Source organism: Carcharodon carcharias, chromosome 14 (assembly GCF_017639515.1).
Source record: "Carcharodon carcharias isolate sCarCar2 chromosome 14, sCarCar2.pri, whole genome shotgun sequence".
NCBI classification, from domain to species: Eukaryota; Metazoa; Chordata; class Chondrichthyes; order Lamniformes; family Lamnidae; genus Carcharodon; species Carcharodon carcharias.
In genome coordinates this window covers 104,251,359-104,276,174 of record NC_054480.1, presented here as the reverse complement: position 1 = coordinate 104,276,174, position 24,816 = coordinate 104,251,359, and the positions used below count along the sequence as shown (strand labels likewise).

Genomic DNA, 24,816 nt, shown 5'->3' with positions numbered 1-24,816 from the left:
CCCTCCTGTCTTCTCCCGCTCTCGCCGGTTATGGCTTAACTAGCTCTGCTCAGAGAGAACAGAGAAGCTGGGATTGAGGAATTATATTTAGCATCCATTTTTACATAGCTATTTCACTTTTATTTCTATAGTTGCAGTCTTACAGATAACCCACTGGATTGTGTGGCAATTCATTAATGCACTTCATGTTGTCCAGAAGGGTTCTGGGCCAGCACCCTCCAGGACGGTGAGCCCATATGCAGATAGGCATGTCCTTTGCAGAGCTTGATGGTGCCCTCTGCACCTGAGCCCCTTCCCACCCTGCCCCACCTCCCCCTTCCAGACAGCTTTGTGAGCTCTCTGCGTGGAAGGGTGAAAGGGGCTCAAGTGGTCATTCTACCTGAAGAGTGGATGAGCTGCTCTGGGGCTATGAGGCATCATCTTATGATCTTGCCACTGAGTCCCATGTCCCTGACATTCAATCATTGTGGTTATTGTGAGCAGCTGAGGCTTACTTACCCTAGCAGATCAAATGAGATCGTTCATTCTCTTCTGGCATTGGATGCCTGGCCTGCGCTAGACACTGACAGCGGTGGTCTCTCTGCTCGGCCTCCTCCTCCCATCAGCTGGGTACAGGATGTCCCTCATGGGCTCCACCTAGTCGAGGAGCATGCCTAGGGATGAGCCATTGAATTTAAGAACAGGGGGTTCCTGTCTGCTACCTGCCATCTCCGTGGGCCTTATTCATAAGTTGCTGCCCGGGTGCCTTTTAAATGTGAATATGGCCACAAGGTGTGCACCATCTAACCCACCCCGCTGCGTGATTCGCCAGGAAACCCCAACACATAATTAAGAAACCAGAGTCACAAGACATTGCGGGAATTTCCCTTCAGCCTCTGCGATGGGAAACACTCCCTGTCCCCACCCCCACCATGGGGCTCAGTCCCAGATGCAGGAATTCTGCCCTCAGCTCCCATTATTTTATCTTTGCAAAGGAGCCGGTCAGTCTGTAAAACTTTCCAGTGGTCACTGATGTCTAATTGGTGGCTGCCAACAAACTTGAAAAATTTCAAAAACATCCCCGTGGAGCCAGGAGGAATAGGAGTGATTCATGCCAACACATTATCCTGACTGCTAGTAATTTGCAATGCCTATGTTTTGGTTAAAAACACCATTATCCATCTTATACCTATGCACATCATTGTGTTCTGTGTTACATAGGTTACATATTAGTTACGTAACAACTAGGCCACTTGTGGAGAAAGAAACAGATTTAATGTTTCAAGTCCAATATGACTCTTCTTTAGAATCTTGATATTTCCTGCACAGGAAATCAAAACACCCGCAGGTACTCCCCTATGTTGCACCTTCACTTAATTAACTATAACTTACAGTTATATTGCACCTTTAACATAGTAACACACCCTAAGACATTCCAGAGGAGTATGATCACTCTAAAAGAATGACACTGAGACAAAGAAGACGATATCAGGATGGGTAACAAAAAATTCGGTCATAGATAGTTTTCAAAGGAGGTGCGAGCAGAGAAGAGGTTTACAGGGGGAATTCTGGGCCTAGACAGCTGAAAGCTCAAGCATCAATGGTGAAGAGATAAAAATTGGGGACGCGCAATGGTCCTGCGTTGGAGGAACGCAGAGTTCTTCAACAGTTGTAACATTCTGAAAGGATAGTGATAATTCGATCTGAGAGACAGAGGGAAGAAACCATAAAGGGCTTTGAGCACAAGGAAGACAATTATAAAATTAAAGCTTTGGTGGAAATGGAGCCAAAGCAGATCAGCAAGCACAGAGTGATAGGTGAGCAAGATTTGGTCCAGGTTAGGACATGAGCAGCAGAGTTTTGGATGAGCTCAAGCTTATGGAGGGTGTAAGATGGGAGGTCATACATGACACAATTGGAATAGTCACGTCTGGAGCTAATAAAAACCCACTCAAGTGCTTCAGCATCAGAGGGGCTGAGACAGGGGTGAATATGAACAATAATATGGAAGTGCAACGTTGATAGTCTTCATCATGGAGAGGATATGGGATCAGAAATTCGTCAAGGTCAAGGATGCCGAGGTTATGAACAATTTGGTTCAGCCTCAAGCAGTAAGGGAGGGGCATGGAATTGGCGGAGAGGGAATGGGGTTTGCAGCAGGGTCTGAGGACAATGGTTGGGGTTTTCTGACCCTGTCGTGGCAGGACATTCCACGGGAAGATTCAATGGCCCAGCCATTGACCTTCGACAGGGCTGGGTGGTCCTGGCAGCAGGCAGGGCTGGAAAATCCCACCAAATGGCTTTAGTCTTCCTAATATTTAATTGTAGGAAATTGTGGCTCATCCAGAAATAAATATTAGACAAACATTATGACAATATAGAGGCTGTGGAGGAACTAAAAGAGATGCTGATCAAGTAGAGCTGGAGTCAAGGTGGAAACTGAAGTCATATTTTTGGATGATGCCAACAAGTATGTAGATAGATGCTTGGGGAACATCAGGGATAATACTGTGTGGGCAGGAAGAGGAGCCGTTGAAAGAGATTCTCTGATTTGCTATAATATATAGTATAATTGGAAGCACAGAGTTATGGCACAGCCAATTGAAAATGCTGAGCTGCTCAAATTCCAAAGGGAAACTCGGAACAACTGCCACAACTTGTTTTGCAATTTGTATATATTTCAAGATGCGTGCCTTGAATTCAGTAGTAATAAGACCACCGAGCCTTATAGGTTTCTTACAAACCTAATTAAACCTCTATTAATGGAAGAAATGATTTTAAGTACATACATAGATCTAAAAATTGCCACCATGATGACTTCTAAATCCCCTAGTTAATCTAACTCCCAGTTATACTTTTGTTAATGCAACATTAAGACACATAGATTTTAAAAGACCCAGGCAAAGTAACAAACAATACCCTGAAACAGTCAAACTCAAAGTGAGTTTTCTTAACTTCAGTTCTTTGTAGGCATCAGCTTGAGGCTTAGATGCTGAAGGCTTTTCACACTTGTTAGATCTTAGGATGCCTACACACAGCCTTCTCTCATTCATACGTATTTACCCCTTTGAATGCAAATTCCCATTGTTTCACTATATCTTTGGACTTTACCTCTCTAGTAATAAAATTTCTCATAGTACCAATTTTACCAGTAATCTTTGGGAAAAATAAACACACTGTTTCTTAACTTCTCCTGGATCGGTGTAATATTTCACTCCCTCTTTTGAATTCAATCTAGTCTGCTTTATTTAAAAATGCAATGGTTCCCTTTACACCTTACACCCTAAAACTTCCCCAATTGTTTACCTACTTAACATTTCAAACCTAGCTTATCTTACATCAAAGCCTTCAGACCAGCTGCTTTAAATTTATTTAAGTCACATACACACACACACGCAGAAATAGACGCAAACCACACTATTACTTTACTTCATAATAAATTGCAATAACATTATGAAAATTATTGTATCTTCCTGACATCCCCCTATGAAAAGGAACTGTCACAATTTAAAAAAGACAGCTTCATTTTCTGAACCCATCCTACATTGCCTCCTGTACTTATTATGCTGTTACACCACCAGGTGCATATATTAACATAACAATGTATACACAAATCCTTTCTTTCAACCAAAGTTATTCTAGTCCACTGTCCAGGTTTTAAATGTCCAATTTCCCCTTTTGAGCTTCTTGACAATGCATCTTCAATCAGATTTACTCATCCCACTACATGTATAATCTGTAGAATAAAAGCTTACAGTAATAAACCCCATCTGAACAGCCTTTCACTTCTGTCTTGAAATTTGTCCAGAAACCTTAAAGGATTGTGGTCTGTATGAACAATTGTCTCCGACGAATTGTTTGCAACGTAAATCTCAAAATGGTGCAAAGCTAACACCAACTCCAAAGTCTCTTTTTATGTCGTTGAATCTCTTCTCTGCTGTACATTCAACTTTAGTGGAAAATGCCCTATTGGTTTTTCAATTCCAGTGTCATCTCCTTGTAACAATACGACCCCAATGCCAATATCGCTTGCGTTAACGGCCAACTTAAATTGCTTGGTGTAATTGGGTAAGGCCAAAACTGGTGTCATTCTTAATACTGTTTTCAAACTATCAAATGATTTTTGACACTCCTGTGTCCATTGAAACTTCTTGCTCTTTTTTAATAGGATGGTCAATGGAGCAACCATACTGCTAAAATTCCGATAAAACCCGCTCATGCCCAGAAAACTCAAAATTTCTTGTTTTGGTGTAGGCATGAGGAAATCCACAATAGCCTTGACTTTCACATCTCTTGGAGCCACCTTACCATGTCCAATGGTATGGCCTAGATATGTAACTTACGCTTTTTACAAATTTACTTTTAGCCAAGTTCACCACCAAATCAGCTTCTTGTAATTGAGTAAATAATTCTTCCAGATGTTGTAAATGCTCCTCTGACATCTGACTGGAAACTATCAAGTTGTCAATATAAACAGCATAATTGTCAGTCTTTGAAATGTTGCAGGTGCGGTTTTCATACCAAATGGCATGACTTTAAACTGATATAGTCCATTTGGCATCACAAAAGCCAATATTTCCTTTGCTCTCTCTCTGATAATGGTACTTGCCAATATCTTCTTAGCAAGTCAATATTTGTGATAAATTTTTGATGGTTCCACTTTTTCAAAACAATTTTCCAACTGTGGTATAGAATATGAGACTGCTTTTGTCACTCCATTCACCTTTTGGTAGTCCACACACAGTCTTTGTGTTCCATCTGATTTTGGTACCAGTGCAATGGGTGAACTCCAGTTACGCAACTAGACTCAATGATATCATTTTGAAGCATGAAATCAATTTCTTTCTGTACTTGCGATAACTTTGCCAGATTTAATCTATAAGGATGTTGCCTTAGCGAAGTTGAAACTTCTATATCATGTATAGCTAAATTTGTCCTCCTAAACATATTTCCACAAATAGATTTGTGTGCCTGCAATAGCTCCTCCAAATCACTTTGACACTTCTCAGGAAGGTAGCTCAATATTACATTTACATTTCCAAGTACCCCCTCATTATCTAGTTTGATTAGAGGAAAATCAATTTCAGAATCCTGCATCTCTACCTCTTTCTTATTATTTACTTCTACTAATACTTCCTTTTGGTCCTTTTCCATGTCAAAATGCTTTTTAAGCATATTTACAAGACACATCCTCTGCTCCTTTCTACTATCTAGAGCATTTATTAAATAATTTACTTCACTCAGTTTCTTTTCAATCCTGTAAGGCCCATGAAACCTTGCATTTATCAAGTCATCCAGTATTGCTAACAGAACTAGCACTTTCTCCCCAGCAACAAAACTACGGCATGTAGCTTTCCTGTCTTCACTTTCATCACTTGCTGTGATATCCTTAAATGTTCCCCAGCCAACTCACCTGCTCTGTCCAATCCCTTTCTGAAGTTTGCTACATAATCCAGGAGAGAGGTTTCTGAATTTTGACCCACCAATTTCTCATGAATCAGTTTCAATTGTTGTCTTACCTCATGACAATAAACTAGTTAAAAGGACTAAAACCAGTCGCTAATTGCAAATAACAAGAATGTAATTCCCCTAATCCAACCCTAATGGACAATCCTGACTATACGCGCTCATCATAGTTTTTAGAGTTTGATGCCATCTTTCCAAAGTCCTTTGTGATTTAGGATGGTAAGCTGTTGACTTAAATTGCTTTATCTCCAAATGGTTCATTACTTCCTGAAACAACTGTGACATGAAATTTGAACCCTGGTCTGATTTTACTTCTTTAGGTAAACCATATCTTGTAAAAAATTTAGTTAGCTCTTCCACAATTTTCTTTGTTGTAATATTTCTCAAAGGTATTGCTTCAGTCAACCTAGTAGACACATCCGTTGTTGTCAATAAGTGCTAATTTCCACTTTTAGTCTTAATGAGGGGGTCCTACACAATCAATCATGACCCTTGTAAAAGGTTCTTCAAATGCTGGAATGGGAATTAAAGGTTTAATCACTACTTGTGGTTTCCCTATCACCTGACATGTGTGTCATGTTCTACAGAATTTGACTACATCCCTATGCAAAGCAGGCCTAAAAAGATGTTTTTGTATCTTTGCCTATGTCTTTCTAACTCCTAAATGTCTCCCATTGGAATTTCATGACCGATCCTCAGAATCTCATTTCTATATCCAAATGGTATTACATTCTGATGCACCTCCCTCCAGCTTTCAATTGCTGAAGCATGATAAGGCCTCCATGTTCTTATTAACATATTGCCCTTAAGGTAAAAACATTCTGGAATACATTTTGCCTCTTTTTCTGAGTAAGTTGTCTGATATGAATGTTTCATTTGGGAATCTTTTTTCTGTAATTCCACTAAACGCCTTGAATTAAACACTTCAGCTGAACTTTTCTCCTGAACAATGTTATCAAACATAGTGTCACCTGGAGTCAGAGCGTCCAGAATCGACCACCTTTACGTTTCTTAGGCGTATGTGTCCTGCCTTCTGCCGGCTTCCGTGCGGTGGGTGCTGTGCACAGACCAGCGTCTGGTGTGGGTAGAGCTTGCTCCATTCTGCGCTCGGATGGGGTCCGCGTACTGGTGCTTTAACAACCTGCTGCTGGAGGATATGTGGTTCCTGGACTCATTCCGTCGTTCCTAGGACAGCTGGAGAAGGAAGCGGGGAGGCTTCCCCTCCTTGAAGCTATAGTAGGACATGGGCAAGGCTCATGTCCATATCTTCTGTCAGGAGTATGCGAGGGGTCGACAAAGAGGTGGAAATCCAGGGTCGAGGAGTTGGAGAAGAAGGTGCTCGACCTGGAGGCACGTCTCCATCAGCCCAACGTGGACCCGGCCCTGCGGCTGGTGTACGATGAGAAGAAAGGCGCACTGCGGGACCTGCAACTCGTTAGATTTCATGGTGCGTACATGAGGTCACGGATCCGGTTCCTCCAGGACCTGGACCGCGGCTCCCCCTTCTTCTACTCGCTGGAAAAAAGGCACGAGGTCCGTCAGCAGCTCCTTACGCTGCTGGCCGACGATGGATCCCTTGTCTCGGATCCAGAGGGCATCAGGGCCATCACCCGAAACCATTACACTGCCCTCTTCTCTCCGGATCCATCCAGCGAGGATGCTTGCAGAGTTTTGTGGGAGGACCTGCTGCCGGTCTCTCCTTGAGGAGTGAAACTGAACTGCCCAGCACCCCTCTCATGTAAACACTGTTGGAGGCCACCTAAGGCATCAGCAATGGAGCTGAGTCCACGCAGCAATGGTGGAGTGATACCCTGGACCAAAGTCTCGATGGCAGCTGCCACCCTACCAGTGTTGACCTCAGTGCATTGGCATGCTGGCGATATCACATCAGCTTGGAGGTGACAGACTCCTCCATCATGCCTTGCATCACCGCTGCAACTGCCTCCCAAGCTGGATTGGTCACGTTGCCCATACTGCGGCCAGAGCTGGGGTACAGGACACCCCGGTGGGCCTCCACAGCATCCAGCAGTTGCTCAAGGGATCCGGCGTTGAAGGGGCAGGGCTGCAGTCTTTTTTCCTTTGCTGGCCATGTCTTCCATGCAGCAGTGGTGAGCTGGAAACAATGAGCACTGAGCTTGCAGCTGGACTTTAACCATGGCGCCCAGTGTGATGTGTCTGCAGGTGATGGCTGGCAGGCGAATGGGAGGTGTCTCACCATGGAAACGACGTGTTTCCTGGGAGTGCATAAATAAAGAGGCAGGTTTGGGACAATACAGTGTGAAAAGTTGCCATCACGGCCGGCGGGTAAACCATCATTTTACCCACTCACTAATGCACTTAGTCCCAATACAGCTTCCAGTGGAGGGACCTGTGGGAGGAGAGGCGCAGATACAAGGGGCACAGGGCCAGCAGGAAGTCCAAGGCAGAAGGGGCCGCAGGAGATGCCACTATCCTGCTGCCAGGGTTTACAGGCTACCTCAATATGTCTGAGGCGCAATGTCGAAGGAGACTCTGTCTCTCCAAGGAGACTGTAACTTCCATTTGTCAGATGATTGGCCCTGAGATCAGCTCCAGCTGTGTGGGTGGACACCCCATGTCAGTGGCTCTGAAGGTCACAGTGGCCATCAACTTCTATGCCTCCGGCATCTTGCAGGGGTTAGTGGGGGATCTGTGTGGAATCCCCAATCAGCTGTCCACAGTTGTGTCAAGTTGGTGACAGAAGCTCTTTCAGGTGGGTACTGTCTTTCTTTCATTTCTGTATGGACAAGGCCAGACAGGCTGAGCGAGCCAGAGGCTTTGCAGCCATTGCTGGCTTCCCCCATATCCAGGGTGCTATAGACTGTACACGTGTGGCCATCAAGGCGCATGCAGGTGAGCCCAGTGCCTTCATCAACAAGAAGAGCTTCCACTCCATGAACGTGCAGATAATCTGTGACCACAGGATGCTGATTTTGTAAGCCTGTGCAAGGTACCCAGGCAGCTCCCATGATGCTTACATCCTAAGACACTCCCAGGTGCCAAGGTTCTTCAGTGCTCCAGCCCAGCTGGATGGGCGGCTGCTGGGTGACAAGGGCTGTCCTCTCAAAAGGTGGCTTATGACACCTCTCCACCACCCAAGAACAGAGGCGGAGTGGCGGTACAACAGGAGCCATGGCTCCACAAGGGCAGTGATAGAGAGGACCATTGTTCTTCTCAAGATGTGCATCCATGCCTGGGCAGTGCAATATCTCCCAGAATGGGTGTCACTGATAAGGTTGCATGCTGCACACTCCACAAACTGGCACTGGCAAGGGGGGACCCAATGGAGGAAGAGGATCTTGAATCCAGTATTGAGTCAGCAGAGGAGAACACTGAGGGTGTGGAGGCAGGCCTCAGAAACCTCCAGGGGGCAGGAACACAAGGGATGCCTTGATCCAATGTTCTTTCAGCTAGGTTGCCAAATAAGAGCTATGACCTCATGGCATCCTGGATCATAGAAATGACCCTTTCCTTGGTCCCCAAGATACACTCAGTGCCTGTGCAATAAAATTTCGAGTCACCCACATCCAGCATTATATCCCACGTCCAGCATTACATACTGGCCTACCCTGCACTTACAAAACAAATGAAGCATACTCAGGCCAATAACACAAAAAAGCAAACGTAATTTAATGTTGGAACTCAAATTATTGAACAGAACAATATTCGGTGTTGGTGGTCACTTCAATTAAAAAAAAACTAAATTTGAGAACAAAAGATCACCCATGACCAGTCCCTTAAAGTTAAGTTTGTGGGTGTTACGTCTAGGTGCTCCCCCGTCACTGGCACCGGCATTGGAGACAGCCTGCTGACTCTGCTGTCTTGTTGGCCTTGATGGTCTTGGGGGGCGTCTTCTCGCTCGTGGAACCTGTGCTGGCCCCATCTGGGAGGGAGCAGCCGGTGTCCTGGCTGGCATCTCCCCAGTTACTGCAGCCTCATCAGATGCCACGGTCACTGGCAGAGGGGCTTTTTAAGCCCCAAATTAATCTGTCACGCAATTTTGCTCTCTTGAAATTCTCCAGCATTACAATGAATTGACAGCTGTTTCAAAGCCACAATAAACTACCCAATGTCCTCATTGATCAACTGATTCCTTATTCCTAACAATAGCTTTCTGCTATCTTCAAAGGTTTGGGATTGTAGTGCTGCTCAAGCATATTCAAAATGTCCTTCTGTGCTCTGTCCTTTGGCTTTGCTGGGGCGAGCAAATGTTTGAACATCTCATACACCTCCAGCCTTTCCCCCTCCCACGCTGTCTGGTTGACAACTGGATTCTCAGAATCTTTGAGGATACTGTTATTGAAATACACCTTTAGTTCCTCCATGTGTGCGTACCAAGATTGACAGTCATGGCTGTACCATCCCAGATAATTTCTGTAGGTGCAGCCATCTTGGTCAGTCCAATCACCTGAAGGACCCAATTTTTTTCCACACTGGATTTTAACCATTTTCTCAATAAAGAACAACTCACAAGTCCCTCAGTTGTTTAGATAGTCCCTCCATGCCCCTCTCATTACCACAACTGTCATCTTTCCTGACAAAATCTCACTTGCACATCATGGCAGTCTGGTAGAAGAGACCAGTTTATTCTGGAATTTTTCATGCATGAATTGTCACAAGATGGTGCTATTACTCTTGGTGGAGGGATCAATAACCAGGAGGCATAGATTTAAGGTTTAGAGGGGATGTGAGGAAGAATCTTTTCACCCAGAGGGTGGTGGGAATCTGGAACTCACTGCCTGCAAGGGTGGTAGAGGCAGAAACCCTCATAACGTTTAAGAATTATTTGGATGTGCACTTGTGATGCCATGGCATACAAGGCTATGGGCCTTGTGCTGGAAAATGGGATTAGAATAGTTAGGTACTTGTTTGACCGGCGCAGACTCGATGGGCTGAAGGGCCTTTTTCTGTGTTGTGGACCTCTGTGACCTTTTCCCCTCTGTCTTTTCCAATTTGCAGCCCCTGTTTACTAAATTTTCCCTCTTCTCCTGCTCTCCCAAGCTTCTTTCCAAAGGCTATTGTCACCTTCGTGGTCAACTGAATTGGAGGAGCGGCACCCTCATCCCAGTGGTTATGCCACAGATCCCTTAGCCCTGTTATTAATAGATCAAGATCTCCTGTACTCTTGTGCATCTTTTACCAATATAAAACCCACTGCACAGTCTCCTCCTGCCTGCACTCAGCAATTGTAAGAGATTCTGAAGGAGACCAAACCAATAAGCTGCGTGGCAGACCATGATAACAGTCGTGGCTGCTCCAATGTTAGCCAGCACCACCACCTCCATGGGGATGAGAACACACAGCCACATCTGTACATGTTGCTGTCTGTGATTAAGCACTGCCTTCACCTGAATGAGAGATCGAAGCGTGTCTGAGTGTGCTGCCATGTGTTTGGGTGATGTGCCCATCATAGTTGAATAGCTGGCAGTGTGTGAAAGCCTAGAGAGGTGGGTATGAGAGTTGTAACAATGCTGAGGGTGAGTGTGAGGGGGAGGCAATAAATGTTAGTTATGTTTTTGTAGGTCAGTGAAGCTGTGGAGGTGAATGGAGCAACGTGTGAGGCTAGTGGCTCATTTGTAAAATTATGGCATTTGAGGACCTTCACCATTTATGTGAGGTCATTGAAATTTTTCCTGCCGTTAGTCTAGACTGCTGGCATTGAGAGTGGGCTAACAGCTCCCACTACCTCCTCATTCCAGTCTGAGGACCTCTTGCTCCTGTTACGGACAGGGAACGGAGGCAAAACTGAACTTCTTTACTTCCTTACCATCTGTCCGTAAGCAGAGATGTTTTAATTTTTGAAATAGGCTGTAGCATATTTTTCCAAACCCTCTGTTTGTGAGGTCAATTTTTAAAGTGATTCACAGAAAACTCTAAGGTTAAATCAGAAGCATAGCTTATTCGCACCCAGGGAATGGTGGCAACTTCCCACACACGCACACAATGGCCAGGATTTTCCCCTCAGCGATTTGGGGGCGGGGCCCGGTCGCCGAGGGGAAAATGACGCGGGATGATGTCGGGAGGAATCCCCGATGTCATCTGGGCCATTTAAATTTTCAGGAAGGCGAGCAGTGAAATCAGCTCTCCGCCCGCCGACCTGTCAATAGCCAATTGAGGCCATTGACAGGCTATTTAAAGTAATTAAAGACCGGCCCGTCCAAACTTAAGGTTGGGGGGCAGGCCAGGAGCCTCGGCGGGCTTCTGATTATTGACGAAACTTCATCCACTGGCGGGATGAAATTTCATGTCCGTATTTTAAAATATTAATAAAATTTATGTCATTTTTATTAACATGTCCCATCTCATGTGACATTGTCACATGAGCGGAACATGTGAATAATTTTTTAATTTTTGTATTTTTAAAGTTTTTCAGACTGTCACTGATCTCCCTGAGAAAGGACTTTGTCTCAGGGAGCAGTGCGCTCTTTTGCACGCATGCGCACACTTTGACAGTTGGGGAATCCCTCCCCACCTCCTCTCGCACAGGAAGTGCATAGCGCTTCCCGTCGGGGATGACGCTGGGCAGGCCTTAATTGGCCCGCCCACTCAAAATGGCGGCGGGCCCCATTTCAGTGGCAGGGGTCGGCTGTCCACCCGCCGCTAAGCCGGTGGTGCCCGCCCGCCATCCAAGAGCAAAATTCTGCCCAATAAGAAGATAGGAAAGGGGAGGTTTTACAACAATAAATAACTTTAAATAAAGTACCATAAATCATGTGATTCCCAGAGCCCAGAAATTCTGAGTCCAGTGAGGGTTCCTTAATGTAGGAGCTACAGTTCAGGTGGGTTCAGCTAGCTGAAGCAGGATTTGCAGAATTCCTTTAAAGCTGATGGAGATGCAGCGCGATGAGGTTGGTAGGCAGAGGCTTGCTCTGATGGGCAAATGATGGCAGGAGTCTTCCAGGGAGGCAGGCTTTGAGGCAACTTAGATTTGATGCAGGCTGAAGTTTAAACAACAGACCATGCTGTGAGTCTAGAAATGTAATATTAAAACTTTGCAAAAGTCAGAAGCTTAGGTGATGTGATGTTGCCCATCAATGAATCAGTTGCAGGTTAATAAGCAGTTTCTATGCCTCTAGGCAAAATCCATTTTTCACCTTCAGAGATAAATGCTTTATTTAATGCTTCTGCACATATAACGAGTTTTGATGGCTCTCCCTTTGTTATAGGACCAGGCTGAGGAGACAGATCGTCTGCTGGTCCCTGGTTTCATTGATTGTAATATGTCCTCACAATCAGAGGTGTGAGATTCCACATGGAGGAGGGTTTAGCTTTTGTCCAGTAACTGCTGTTGGAAATTTCCAGAAATTGTAGCCAACTTGTGAATCACAGGACCTCTAGCAGCCATCTTTTGGTTCAGCAAGGTCTACTTTTTTTTAAACAGTTTATGATCTCTTTCATGTCTTAGGGTCATGACAGCCTCATGGACCTCTCTCTTCATCAAGGCTACCAGTCCTGACTCAGAGGCCTTGGAGCATGCTCGTTGCCCTGTTGCACCATTTTCACCCCCCTTCCCTCAGAATGTCTTCCACAATCAATTCCAGCCATGTGGATTCCTGCTGAGGTATAGACACTCAGCAGCACATTTAGCACTGAGCTTCATACTATTATAATTTCATTTAATGGCAGTGTGAAGTTTGCATTCTGCCTGTATCACAAATGAAGGGGCACAGGTTTAGTTTTTACATCAACCACTGGAAGTGAGGGTTGAAATTGTGGTCATACGCATGCAGTGAAGAAGGCAGTACTGTCATATGATTTTAGGAGAATGAAGGATAGTGGGGAAGGGGAGTTTTGGGAGTAGCGAGGCTGTAGGTGGTGCTGGTATAAGGAACAATAATCATTGTTATTATGATGACTTTGGTGATCTTCATTGAACTTCTTCCAACTTTGAGAACATGACCTGACTCTAGACTGTTGACATTGGTGTGCTCTGCAAGCTCCTCCCACTGTCAGTGGTGTCAGTGGTGTCGATACCTGAAATCCTTTCCTGCATAATAATGAAATAATTCCTTGAAATAATTTTTGCACCAAGTACCTTCAAGTTGACGTCCACCATTCTACATCCTTATTTACCCATGATCCTCTATTATGTATAAGATCTTAATTTCCATGATTAATATAGGCCTGAATTTCACACTCCCCGGCCGGCAGGTTTTTAGGTGGGTTGGGGAGACCATGTACTAAAAGGAACAGTTTTCCCTCTGAGTTCAATCTAGCATTGGGCACCCCCCACCCCCTCAAAACCCCACTTAAGGCCCAGTAGCCACTGGACCTCAAACCTCACCCGGGCTCTCCCCCAATACACCAATTGCCCACTTTCCACACCCCCAGGCCTTCCCTACACTCCCCACACTGGGACCCCGAACACATATTGCCAACCAGTTCCAGGTCTTAGACCCTGGCATCTTCAAGCACTCTCTCTTCTCTCTACTGCAGCTCCTGTTGCTGCAGGAACCTGAGAGCTGTCAGCCAATCAAATGGGCTGGCAGCTCTCTAAGATGGGACTTCCTCCAAGAGCGAGGGGCGGAAGTCCCACTTGTAGCCAACAGACGCTCATTCAAGCATGAAATGGCTATGGGGCAGGCAGAGTCAGTGGGGACGTGTTCCCTGCTGACTCGTTGGATGGCGGGAAGGGAAATCCCGCTATCTGAAATATTCAGGCCATAGGACTCCAGATCTCCTCATCCCTTCTTATGTTGGCTCTGAGTGTTATCTGAACACGGCAGCGGTGGCACTCTGCTTCTTCTTAACAGTGGAGTTTCCCTGCTGTTCTGGGCGATGCAGTTACCTGTTAATGACTGGCTCAAACCAATCAAACAATCCCCCTTGTCTGTACTCACTCTCGTAGGGAAAATGTCAGTCTACAGCCTGACTGGATCAAGTTGCCTATTCCAGGAGGGTTCCACAGTAAGCGCTGGTCAGTTAAACCTTAGACTTCTCGACAATGCCATTACACTTGTTCATTAATTGTACAGGTATCAGGAATTGTTCCTTTGGAATAAAAAGATTCTCAAAGTGATGGCTGAAGCATTTATTATATTACTCAACATCACCAGTACATGCAACCCATTGTCTCTGCACAAGTTGGATGATGTGGTTCCATAACTTGAATACACAACGGGATTGCTCTTTATGTGAAGTTATAAAAATGTGTAGAAGCTGTTAATATTCCACATTTTTAAATTGCAGCAGGAAGTTGAAGCAATGGCGGAGAATGAGTAAGTATCAGCAGAAATGTTTCCATCATTCTTTCAGGAGGAGTTCGATGAAGTTCTGGTTTAACACGTGTTTCCTTAGACTATTGGGTAGACTGCATGTCTTGTGATTCCACAGTTTCTCCTCACATTCTTAGCCATTTTGATGTAACCTTCATGACCCCAGCTTGTTCCCCAACTGTAAAGAAAGAAAACACTATGATATTAACATCACAGTTTGGTTCAAGAGACAGGTTTGGAGAACTGAGGCTTTTACACTGGAAATTCATAAATTTTGACTCATCCAGTCTCGCCAACCCACCCCTAGCCTCACCCTCAACTACCCCTCCCCTCAAACCCCAGTGGTCGGTGTCATCAGCAACCACCCCCACTACCTTGGTCTTGTCAGCAACTCCATTGAAGTGGCCCTTAGTTTTTTCCATTGGGACTGTCTCCCTGTTCTGTCATTAACCCTTCACATCCACGTAAACACATTATTCAGTGTTGGTTACATGGATACATAGACTGCAGCACAGAAACAGGAAATTCAGACCAACTGGTCTGTGCTGGTGTTTCTGCTCCATATGAGCCCCCTCCCATCCTTCTTCATCTAACCCTATCAACAAATCCTTCTATTCCTTTCAGCCTCATGAGCTTATCTAGCTTCTCCTTCACTACATCTGTGTTATTCAGCTCAAACACTCCTTGTGGTAACACTTTCCCAATTCCACCTCTCTCTGGGTAAAGAGATTTCTCTTGAATTTTTGACTGGATGTATTAGTAACTATCTTGTATTTATGACCCCTAGTTTCGAACACCACCACAAGTGGAACCGTTTTCTCTATACCGACCGTATCAAATCCTTTCACAATATTAAAGACCTCGAACAGGTCACCTCTCAACCTTCTCTAATCTGAAGAAAAGAGCTCCAGTCTGTTCAGCTTTCTCTGATAAATCTCTCCTCTCAGTTCTAGTATCATTCTTATGAATCTTTTATGCTCCTTCTCCAGTGCCTTTGGATAATAATCAGCAGTGGGAATTTTGGTGGATGCTTCCCTCCCTACCCCAGGAACACTGAGAGCAAATCCAGTGCTCCTGTCGTTGCCCCAGCTGTGATCAGTTATTTGGTGTTTTTATAAAGTACATACCTGTTTTTAATCAGCCAATAGTTCCTTTGATCCTCTCTCCCAAATCCAACCACCAGCACTGCGTGGTTTACAGCCCGACTCTTGCATCTTGGATTCCGATAGATCCCTGTAAGCAGACACTTACATTTAATACTATATAATTGTAAAATATAGAATTATTTTCCCCTGCGAATAGATATTTGCTCTTTATAATTTTTACCTCTCTATCTTCTGGTCTAAAATCCACTTTACAAAACCTTGCTCCCTGTTGTCAGGCTTTTTGTCACTTTTATTGTCTTTTTACATTTTAAATCCCAAAATCCTCACCTCCTCTGGACATATCCTCAGTTTCTTTACTTATTCCATTACCGCTGCCTTTGGCCTTCCACCAATAAATCATTTTATCATTTAATCTCCTGCCTTCCAGCCTATCAGAGATTTTTTCTTTTGTTCCTTTTCTACCCTCCTCACTTGCCCCTCTAAAAACCCATCACATTTTAAACTTTTCTCAGTTCTGATGAAAGCTCATCGACCTGAAATGTTAACTCTGTCTCTCACTCCACAGATGTTGACTGACCTGCTGAGTACTGGCAGCATTTTCTGTTTGTATTATGTCCAACTTTAACCCCACTTACAACCAAGTTCAGCATATGCATCGACAGATGTGTTATTAAGAATCCTGTCCAGGTTACACACTGCCAGTCGTTATAATTTTTGTTCATGTTTTTGTGTGAATGTTTACTATTGCCCACATTTTCCTTTTGGTTCTGTTGTCACACATCGTAATGTAACAGCAGGCTCTAGGATCTGATCGCTCAGTGGCTTTTGAATCTCTCAACTCCATTGTATATATTGTATTCACCAACCGACCATAGGCAGCATTGGGGGCAATTTACTGGAAATCTGTGAAAAATCTTGGTGTACATGCAGTTCCTGTAAATTCATGAGACAACAAACAAACATTTCTTTATCTGTTGAATTTTTTTTTGGAGTCTTGATCAACATTAGTTTCAGTAAACTACATTACACTCTGAAATGTAAAAGGGGTCACTTGGCATTTTGTTTGAGTTTAGGTGAGAAGTGTTGACCCCTAAAAGTTGTGGGATATGTGAAGCTGGTCTCCAAAGTGTCTGTGGCTTCATTGCTATGGATGGTGTTCGACATTTTGAACACATCATAATAGTGAATGTCCATTATTCCGGCAGCAATCATGGTGCTTTCATTCTGTACCCGCCCACTGATCCCGCAGTATTAGTCGTAAGTCAAATCAGAGAATGGTCACCGGGCGACAAGGGTTATCTGCACCTGGCTCATGGCTTTGCTCCACAGCCCTACCACAAGTACCCAGAATGTGTACAGTGAGAGTCAGGCTGCCACATGAAACATCACAGAGCAGAGCATTGAGGAGCTACCTGGACCGATCTGGAGGATCCTCCAGTACTCGTTGGAACCTCTGTCCCAATCCATGGTGATCTGCTGGATCCTCCACATTCTGAGCATCATGAGGGAACAGACTTTAGGGAGCAGCTATGAAGGAGGAGCAGGAGGAGGAGGGGGAAGACGAGGAGTCAGCTGGCACATCCCTGTTCTGGCCGGAGTTTCCATAATCATCCCATTTGACTCGGTTCCTGTGAACACAACCCCAATTCCCCATTGTACAACAATCTCACAACTCACCATCCCTCTGTTTATGATCATCCTTCTGGCTACAATGTTGCAATAAAAACCACCACAAAATAACCATTCCTTACCAACTTTATCTATCAAACCTTCCAATCTCCATACAAAGGCCAACTAATCTCCGTTGTGAATTCCCTTATTGCCTGTCTTGCTATTGCCTTGGTCTGCCGGAGCACTCCTCCTCAGTGCAATCCCAGTGGCTGCTGGGAGGCTGTTGACTTTCACTGGGGGAGACTGTGGGTGGCCTTGTGTGGCAACAAGCTAAGGTTGCAAGACTTCAGTCTGAGCATCCACTGCAGCACTCAGATATTGGGTGAAATTTTATGCCTCTCTCAGGCAGGTTTAGTGGAAGAGATGGCACTTAATCACACGGGAAGGTGGAGGGTGGGGAGTGGTGGGTGGGGGCCCAGCCCCCCTCCCACCTCCACTTGATCAAGTCCGTGCAGGATAGTCTGTGGACAACCTTCCCAACTACTGAGGCCCTCAAGTGGGCTATTAATGCCAGCTTAAGCACCTCATTCTGCCACTGGTATCAATCCAGTTGCGGGTGGGCCTGTCGCAAAGCGGGAGCATGATGGGCAAACCTCTGCGTGCTGCCTGTAGTCTCTCAGGGTGGGATTCCTCATTCAATAGTGCTCAGTGCCTGATCAAGGGACCCAGCACTGGAAACGAGGTGGGGGCTGGGGGTTGGGGGGAACCGCTGAAAGCCACTAGTCAGCTCTTGTTGCTGAATGTACAAAACCCGTCTGCCATACCTGTGCCTCCAGAGCCTGTCATTCCCGGTGCAGCCACCGCCTCCTCAGTGATGCTGGTGAGCAAAAAAGTTGCCAGCATCTGATTGGCCAGCAGCTCTTGGTGGGAGGGACTTCCTGACCCTGGGGTCCTGATCCTGTGGAAGGCCCACTGGTGGCCTGTTAATTCCCTAATTGGCCCATAATTCAACAGGGTTTCCCCAAAGAGAACAATGTGGTTCTCTCACTGGCATTCAAGCTGACTGGTTGCCTGCATAAAATTCGCCCAATGTGCAGTGACTTCTGATTGTTCTGCAATCACCAGCCATCAGAGCATGCATCATGGTCGGGTCCATAGGAGTTCAAATGGGGTTAGCTAGTGCTTCCATACTAGAAAGGATAGGCACCAAGTTTTCCACAAAGCCCTGTGCCAGGCTGGAGTTGGAACCCTACATGTCCATTGACAGTGACAGCAGGCTTTCTGCCAGGTCTGACAATGCAGCAAGTACCCTGGTGTGCATGCCCATCAGACTTTTTTTTGTTTGTTTCCAAGTTGAATCTAAGTTCTCTGCAACTTTGCCCTCCAGTGAACTGGCACTGAGCTATGCTTTCCACTACTGTGGTTGCAGTTTATTGGTGCCTGGTGACTCACCATGTGTGGATCCTGCCTCGGTGCTAACCTCTATCATTCACACGGTGACAGTATCTGAGCTGCTGCCTGTGAGTGTGAGTTTGAGTGACAGTGTTTCTTCTTTCTCTCTTGTCCCTCTTGCACTTCAGGCTCCTGCACCAGCTCTTGACCAGCTGGCAGTTCCTGGTTATCTGAAAGGGTAAAGTTACAAGGGTAGGGTTGGGATGAAGGAAGTGGAGCAAAGCAAGTGACACATGCTAACGCCATCTGCAGTTTGTAAACCATAAGAGGTTGTGGGATGAGGGGGAAGTGGGATGTGAGAAGGTGGATTCGGGACGAACAAGCCAACATCAGCTATTGTTTCAGCTCTGCCACTGGCCACAGCCTCAGTTTTGACTACACCAATGATTGACAGCATCAGCCCCTCCATACTCATTACAGCTTTGGTTCAAACATGGACAAAAGAGCTGAACTCCAGAGGTGAGGTGAGAGTGACTGCCCTTGACAAGAAGGCAGCATTTGATCGAATGTAGCATTAAGGAGCTCGAGAAAAACTGGAGTCAATGGGAATGGGGCGAAAACTCTCTGCTGTTTGGAGTCATATCTAGCACAAAGGAAGATGGTTATGGTTGTTGGAGGTCAGTCATCTCAGCTCCAGGACATCACTGCAGAAGTTCCTCAGGGTAGTGTCCTTGGCCCAACCATCTTCAGCTGTTTCATCAATGACCTTCCTTCCATCATAAGGTCAGAAGTGGGGATGTTTGCTGATAATTGCACAATGTTCAGCACCATTCGCAACTCCTCAAGTACTGAAGTAGTCCATGTCCAAATGCAACAAGACCAGGACAATATCTAAGCTTGGGGTTACAAGTGGCAAGTAACATTCGTGCCACACAAGTGCCAGGCAATGACCATTTCCAACAAGAGAGGATCTAACCATTGTCCCTTGACATTCAATGGTATTACCATCGCTGAATCCCCCACTATCAACATCCTGGGGGTTATCATTGACCAGAAACTGAACTGGACTAGCCATATAAATACTGTGGCTATAAAAGCAAGTCAGAGGCTAGGAATCCTGTGGTGAATAACTTACCGCCTGACTCCACAAAGCCTGTCCACAATCTACAAGGCACAAGTCGGGATTGTGATGGAGTACTCCCCACTTGCCTGGATGAATGCAGTTCCCACAACACTCAGGAAATTTGACACCATCCAGGACAAAGCAGCCCACTTGATCAGTACCCCATCCACAAACATTCATTCCTTCCACCACCAACACAATGCAATAGTGTGTACCATCTTCAAAATACACTGCAGGAATTCACTAAAGCTCCTTAGATAGCACCCATGACCTCTATCATTCAGAAGGACAAGGTGACACATGGGAACTCCACCACCTGGAAGTTCCCCTCCAAGTCACTCACCATCCTGACTTGGAAATATATCTCCGTTCCTTCACTGTCACTGGGTCAAAATCCTGGAACTCCCTTCCTAACAGCACTGTGGATGTACCTACACCACATGGATTGCAGCAGTTCTAGAAGGCAGTTCACTACCACCTTCTCAAGGGCAATTAGTGAAGGGCAATAAATGCTGGCCCAGCCAGTGAAGACCTCATCCTGTGAATGAATAAAGAAAATAAATACTGCTATGCCATCTTTCTGCTGGTTAAATGCTTCTTCCTCTGGTTGTGGGCAACCTTGATTTGCAAGAGAGAGGGAAGTGTGCCAGTGAGTGCGGTGCAATCTGCTTGATCTGCTATCAAGATTGAATAGCTGGCAGTGTGTGCAAGCTGTGAGATGTTTGTGTGATGCATTCAGAAATGCTAAATGTGTCAGGGTGGGGTGAGCTCGATGATGGTTTTTAGTGGGTGACTGTAGTGGCTGTGGTGAATGGAGCAGTGTATGCGAGGCTAGTGGTGCATTTGTAAGGGTGAAGCATATAGCGCATTTTTTTAAATCATTCATGGGGTGTGGGCATCGCTAGGCCAGCATTTATTGCCCATCACTAATTGCCCTTGTTCATTGTTGTGTTTGGAGTCTGGAGTCACATGTAGGCCAGAGCAGGTAAGGGTGGGAAGATTTCCTTCCCTAAAGGGTATTAGTGAACCAGATAGGTTACAACATTCGTCATCATTAGACTTTTAATTCCAGATTTTTATTGAATTCAAATTCCACCATCTGCCCTGGGTCTCTGGAAAACTAGTGCAGTGACAATACCACTCTGCCACCACCTCCTATACTTACTCACCTTGACCATTTGTTTGAGGCCATTGAGCTTTTTTGCAGTACTGCATCCAGCTTCACAGAGCTAGACTACTGGCATTGACCGTGATGCTACCTGCTCCCACTGCCTTCTCCATGTCTGTCGGGAGGGCATCCTAGTCTCCTGATGGAAAGGGGCCTTTATTTTCCTGTCCACCTCCTGCCCCAAGGCCTCCAGTGCTGTGTCAGACAGCCCAGGGGCTGCCATCGCCTTGTTGTACCATTTCTACTTCTCTTTCAGCTCAGAGTCTCTTCGTGAATTCCAGCACCTGCTCCTTTAAGAGGTATAGGTTGACTTTAAGTCATGCGGTCGAATTTTAAGTGGTATTAGCCTTACACAAACTTGGATCCACTGCTCAGGTTTGCAGTCACTCAGCTGCACATCACTATCAATTAAATTCGCAGACAGCACGAAGTTTGTGAGCTGCCTGGATCACTATGAATGGTGGGGGTAAATTGCCCATCGCAATTCCCACACTCGATTACCAGCCTGGTCCAATTTTAACCCCATGGTGTTTGACAGCATTGGAGAGTATGTAGCACGGGGGATGGTAAAACATCAACAAAGTGCAGGGGTGTGGTAGTTTCCATTATAAGTAATGAAAAAGAATTAATAATAAATAAAGTTGACAGAAAGTGTGTGTGAATGTTTTATTTTTAATATATTATGATAGATTCGGTTAAAAGGCTGACTGATGAATATCATCCACAGCTTCTGTTTCTTACCTCGTTTATAGAAGTGGAAAGACCTTCCGCTTGCATCAATAGCAACAGATATCGGTCCGATCCTTTCTACTGCTTTTTCTAAGAATCTTTCGCGTCTTCTGATAAATGCGTAGTGTCTGATTTTGGCAACAAGCTTGTCCGTTTTATTCTGGCAGTTTTGATCCTAAGTGTTAAAGAACATGTTAAAAGTTAAAGTTCATTGATACCATGCGATTTTTTTCAAAGTTCCAGTGATATCTTCACAGGATCTTTAACAGCCCCTGGATATTAAAAATGATGTAGTGTTTCAGACATTGCAAATTCGACCATCGTTCCCACGTTCAAGTGAAAAACGGACAATTATAAATGTGGTAACAATTGAAGAATCACCTTCTTGTCTATTGGTGGAAAGATTTTGGTCAGTTTGACCCTCAGTTACCATCTCACCAATGCTGCAGATAGGGTAGCTTCAGAAACAGAGGAGATTCAGAGCAAAGTGACGCACAACCAACCAATTATTGATACGTCCATTTGCAGAAGAGCACTGCTTTCATTCAGTTGATTTGTGGTAGGTGAAATGCTAGGTCTGTGGGGAGCACAGTGTGAGGTAACACAGTGATCTCAATGCCTGCCTTCCCTGGGGCCTCAGTTTGCCTTTATGCCTCTGTAAACTTGAGGTCATCCAAAACTCTGTTGTCGGTGTCTTAACTCATAATAAGGCAGGGGAATATCCCTATCACCCTGTGCTTGCTGACCTCTAATGGCTCCAGGTCTTGATTTTGAAATTCTCATCCTTGTTTCCAAATCCTTCCATGACCTCGCTCCTTCCTATCTCTGTAATCTCCTTCAACCACACAACTCTCTGGGATATCTGCCTTCCTCTAATTCTGACCTCTTGTACATTACCAATCATAATTTCGTCAGGATTGGTGGCCATACCTTCAGCTGCCTAGGTCCCAAGCTCTGGAATTTCCTTCCTATATCTCTCTACCCCTCCACCTTGCTTTCCTCCTTTAAGACGGTGCTTAGAACCTACCTACCTCCTTGATCAAGCTTTTGGTCATCTGACCTATTATTTGCCTCCGTGTCAATTTTTATTTTGTAATGCCCCTGTGAAGTACCTTGGGAAGTTTCATTCTGTCAAAGGTGATATATAAAGAGAAGTTGTTGTTGCCCACAAATCAGAAAGCTGCTGAAATTTCACAGCATCTCAGACCCATTAGGGATATCAAAAGGCAGGGCCCTGTTAGCCAGTGTGAGGAGCTGAAACTGGGAAAATCAAACAGTGTTGAGACAATGCCGATATCATCACAACTCTGCTGGGTGAAAACAGACAGGTATGTGTCATCTCCAAGGAGCTCAAACATGAGTGTGTGGAGTAGATGGGGGAAGGTTTGAAGGATGCACTGAAGAACAAGCTGACGCTGTGTGACATTGATCCAAACAGCTGGGAGGTGCTGCAGGAGGCTGATCAGGGTGATATCCAATGCAGAGGGACAATTGTGACATGAAGTACCATCAACACTAAGAACAGTGACTGCTAGAGAACAACATCAGTACAAAAGGCAATTTACACAAATATTCACCAAAGAACAGTTTCAAACTAAGTTGCTTCTTGATTACAGCCCAACATTCAAAACTTCAAACTATCAAATTGAAGCTTAAATTGCATTCCTAAAGAGTAAACTCCTCTCTTGCCAAATGACCAGATTTACACAATGACTGGCCTTTCAAGTAGTTTGCACACCAACTTTGAACCTTCCCATCGAACATTAATAACTGTGTATGGGTCACACCTCAAACTTAAACTGCTTTTATTTTAAAATGCAGCTTATATTTGAGTCATTGACCAGTCAGGTGGAGTTTATGGGAGGACCAGATGGACCAAGACAATCTTTTCTCGTCTTATTTTTTCAGTACTGTACATCATTATGTTGCCATGGTAACTATTGTACTGGGTGATGTTGTACGATCCACAGATCAAGCACAGATCATGTCGAATTATATGTTGATTCAGCTGAGTGACATACTAACACTCTGGGTCACATAATGGTGAGCAGTAACACATATGAACTTTTAACACTTTTAACTCCTCATTCAAATAGCATGATAGCAGGAGGTATTGAGTAGAGATCTGAGATATCTTTACAAGATTAGGGGAGGAATGAGAGGGAGAGCTAGTCCCTTCCTGAAAGATGTTATTCTCTCACCCTGTCTCACACTGGTTATATGGTGACATCGCTGGAAACCTGGGAGCAGATTCTCAGGGAAGAATTGATCCAAAGTAGGATGTCAGCTTCCATTCTATTTGGACTAGGCTCCACTATCTAATACCCTGAATGCTGTAAACACATTGTACTTGGTGAATTTGAAAACATATTTAAAAGAGATTTACCCGTGCAGTATATGAATAATCTGCAGCAGAGCTGATGCCATTATTATTGATGACAAATTCAAAGGCATATGACATCCATCCACCTTGACATCCTCTGTTTCTATACGTGCTACAATCAACCAGCATCTGTTCACTCAGAGGAATCAGTTTTTTAGTTGCGTGAAACCACTGTCCTTCGATAGCACCAACTGCACTGAAAGCCCAGCAAGAACCACATTGCCCCTGGTAATTACGGAAATACAATCACATTAAAAACATTCTGACATAAAAATAAAACCTTATTTCCATCTTTTGTCAGGAGGAATACAGATGGACGATGTTAGTTCATCTTCTTTATGAGGTTTCTAGAAAACACATGGGGTCAGTGAGTGGATCTGAGTGACAGGGTTGACAAGGTATCACTTACACTTTTGCTTCTTAGTTCTGAGGCAGGATAGACTGCAGAATAATTTAATCAGAAGTGCTAGGGATAGAGTCAGGGGCACAGTAAATGAGCACACTGCTTGTGACCCAGGCTTAAATCGACGCATGTAGGAAGTGTTTAAGCTGCTTCAGTTTGAGCTCGGGGTTTCTGAGCTTGAGGAGCACCTCAAGCCCCTGTGGAGCATCAGGATGGGAGTTTC

The 24,816-nt window shown here is 44.9% G+C and overlaps 1 protein-coding gene across 2 annotated transcripts in view; it reads right to left on the bottom strand.

Moving 5' to 3' along the window:
• Positions 1-14,479: 14,479 nt before the first annotated feature.
• Positions 14,480-24,816, bottom strand: part of LOC121287147 (procathepsin L-like) — a 44,837-nt gene continuing 34,500 nt past the window's right edge. The window contains exons 6-9 of one of the 2 annotated variants that reach the window (XM_041204729.1): positions 24,194-24,415; positions 21,820-21,982; positions 15,806-15,911; positions 14,480-14,856 (exon numbers count right to left, since the gene is read on the bottom strand). In XM_041204729.1, the coding sequence (XP_041060663.1) occupies positions 14,757-14,856; positions 15,806-15,911; positions 21,820-21,982; positions 24,194-24,415 (591 nt within the window). In that variant the 3' untranslated portion in view covers positions 14,480-14,756. The remainder of the gene's footprint in view (positions 14,857-15,805; positions 15,912-21,819; positions 21,983-24,193; positions 24,416-24,816) is intronic. The other variant, XM_041204730.1, reaches the window with a different exon arrangement.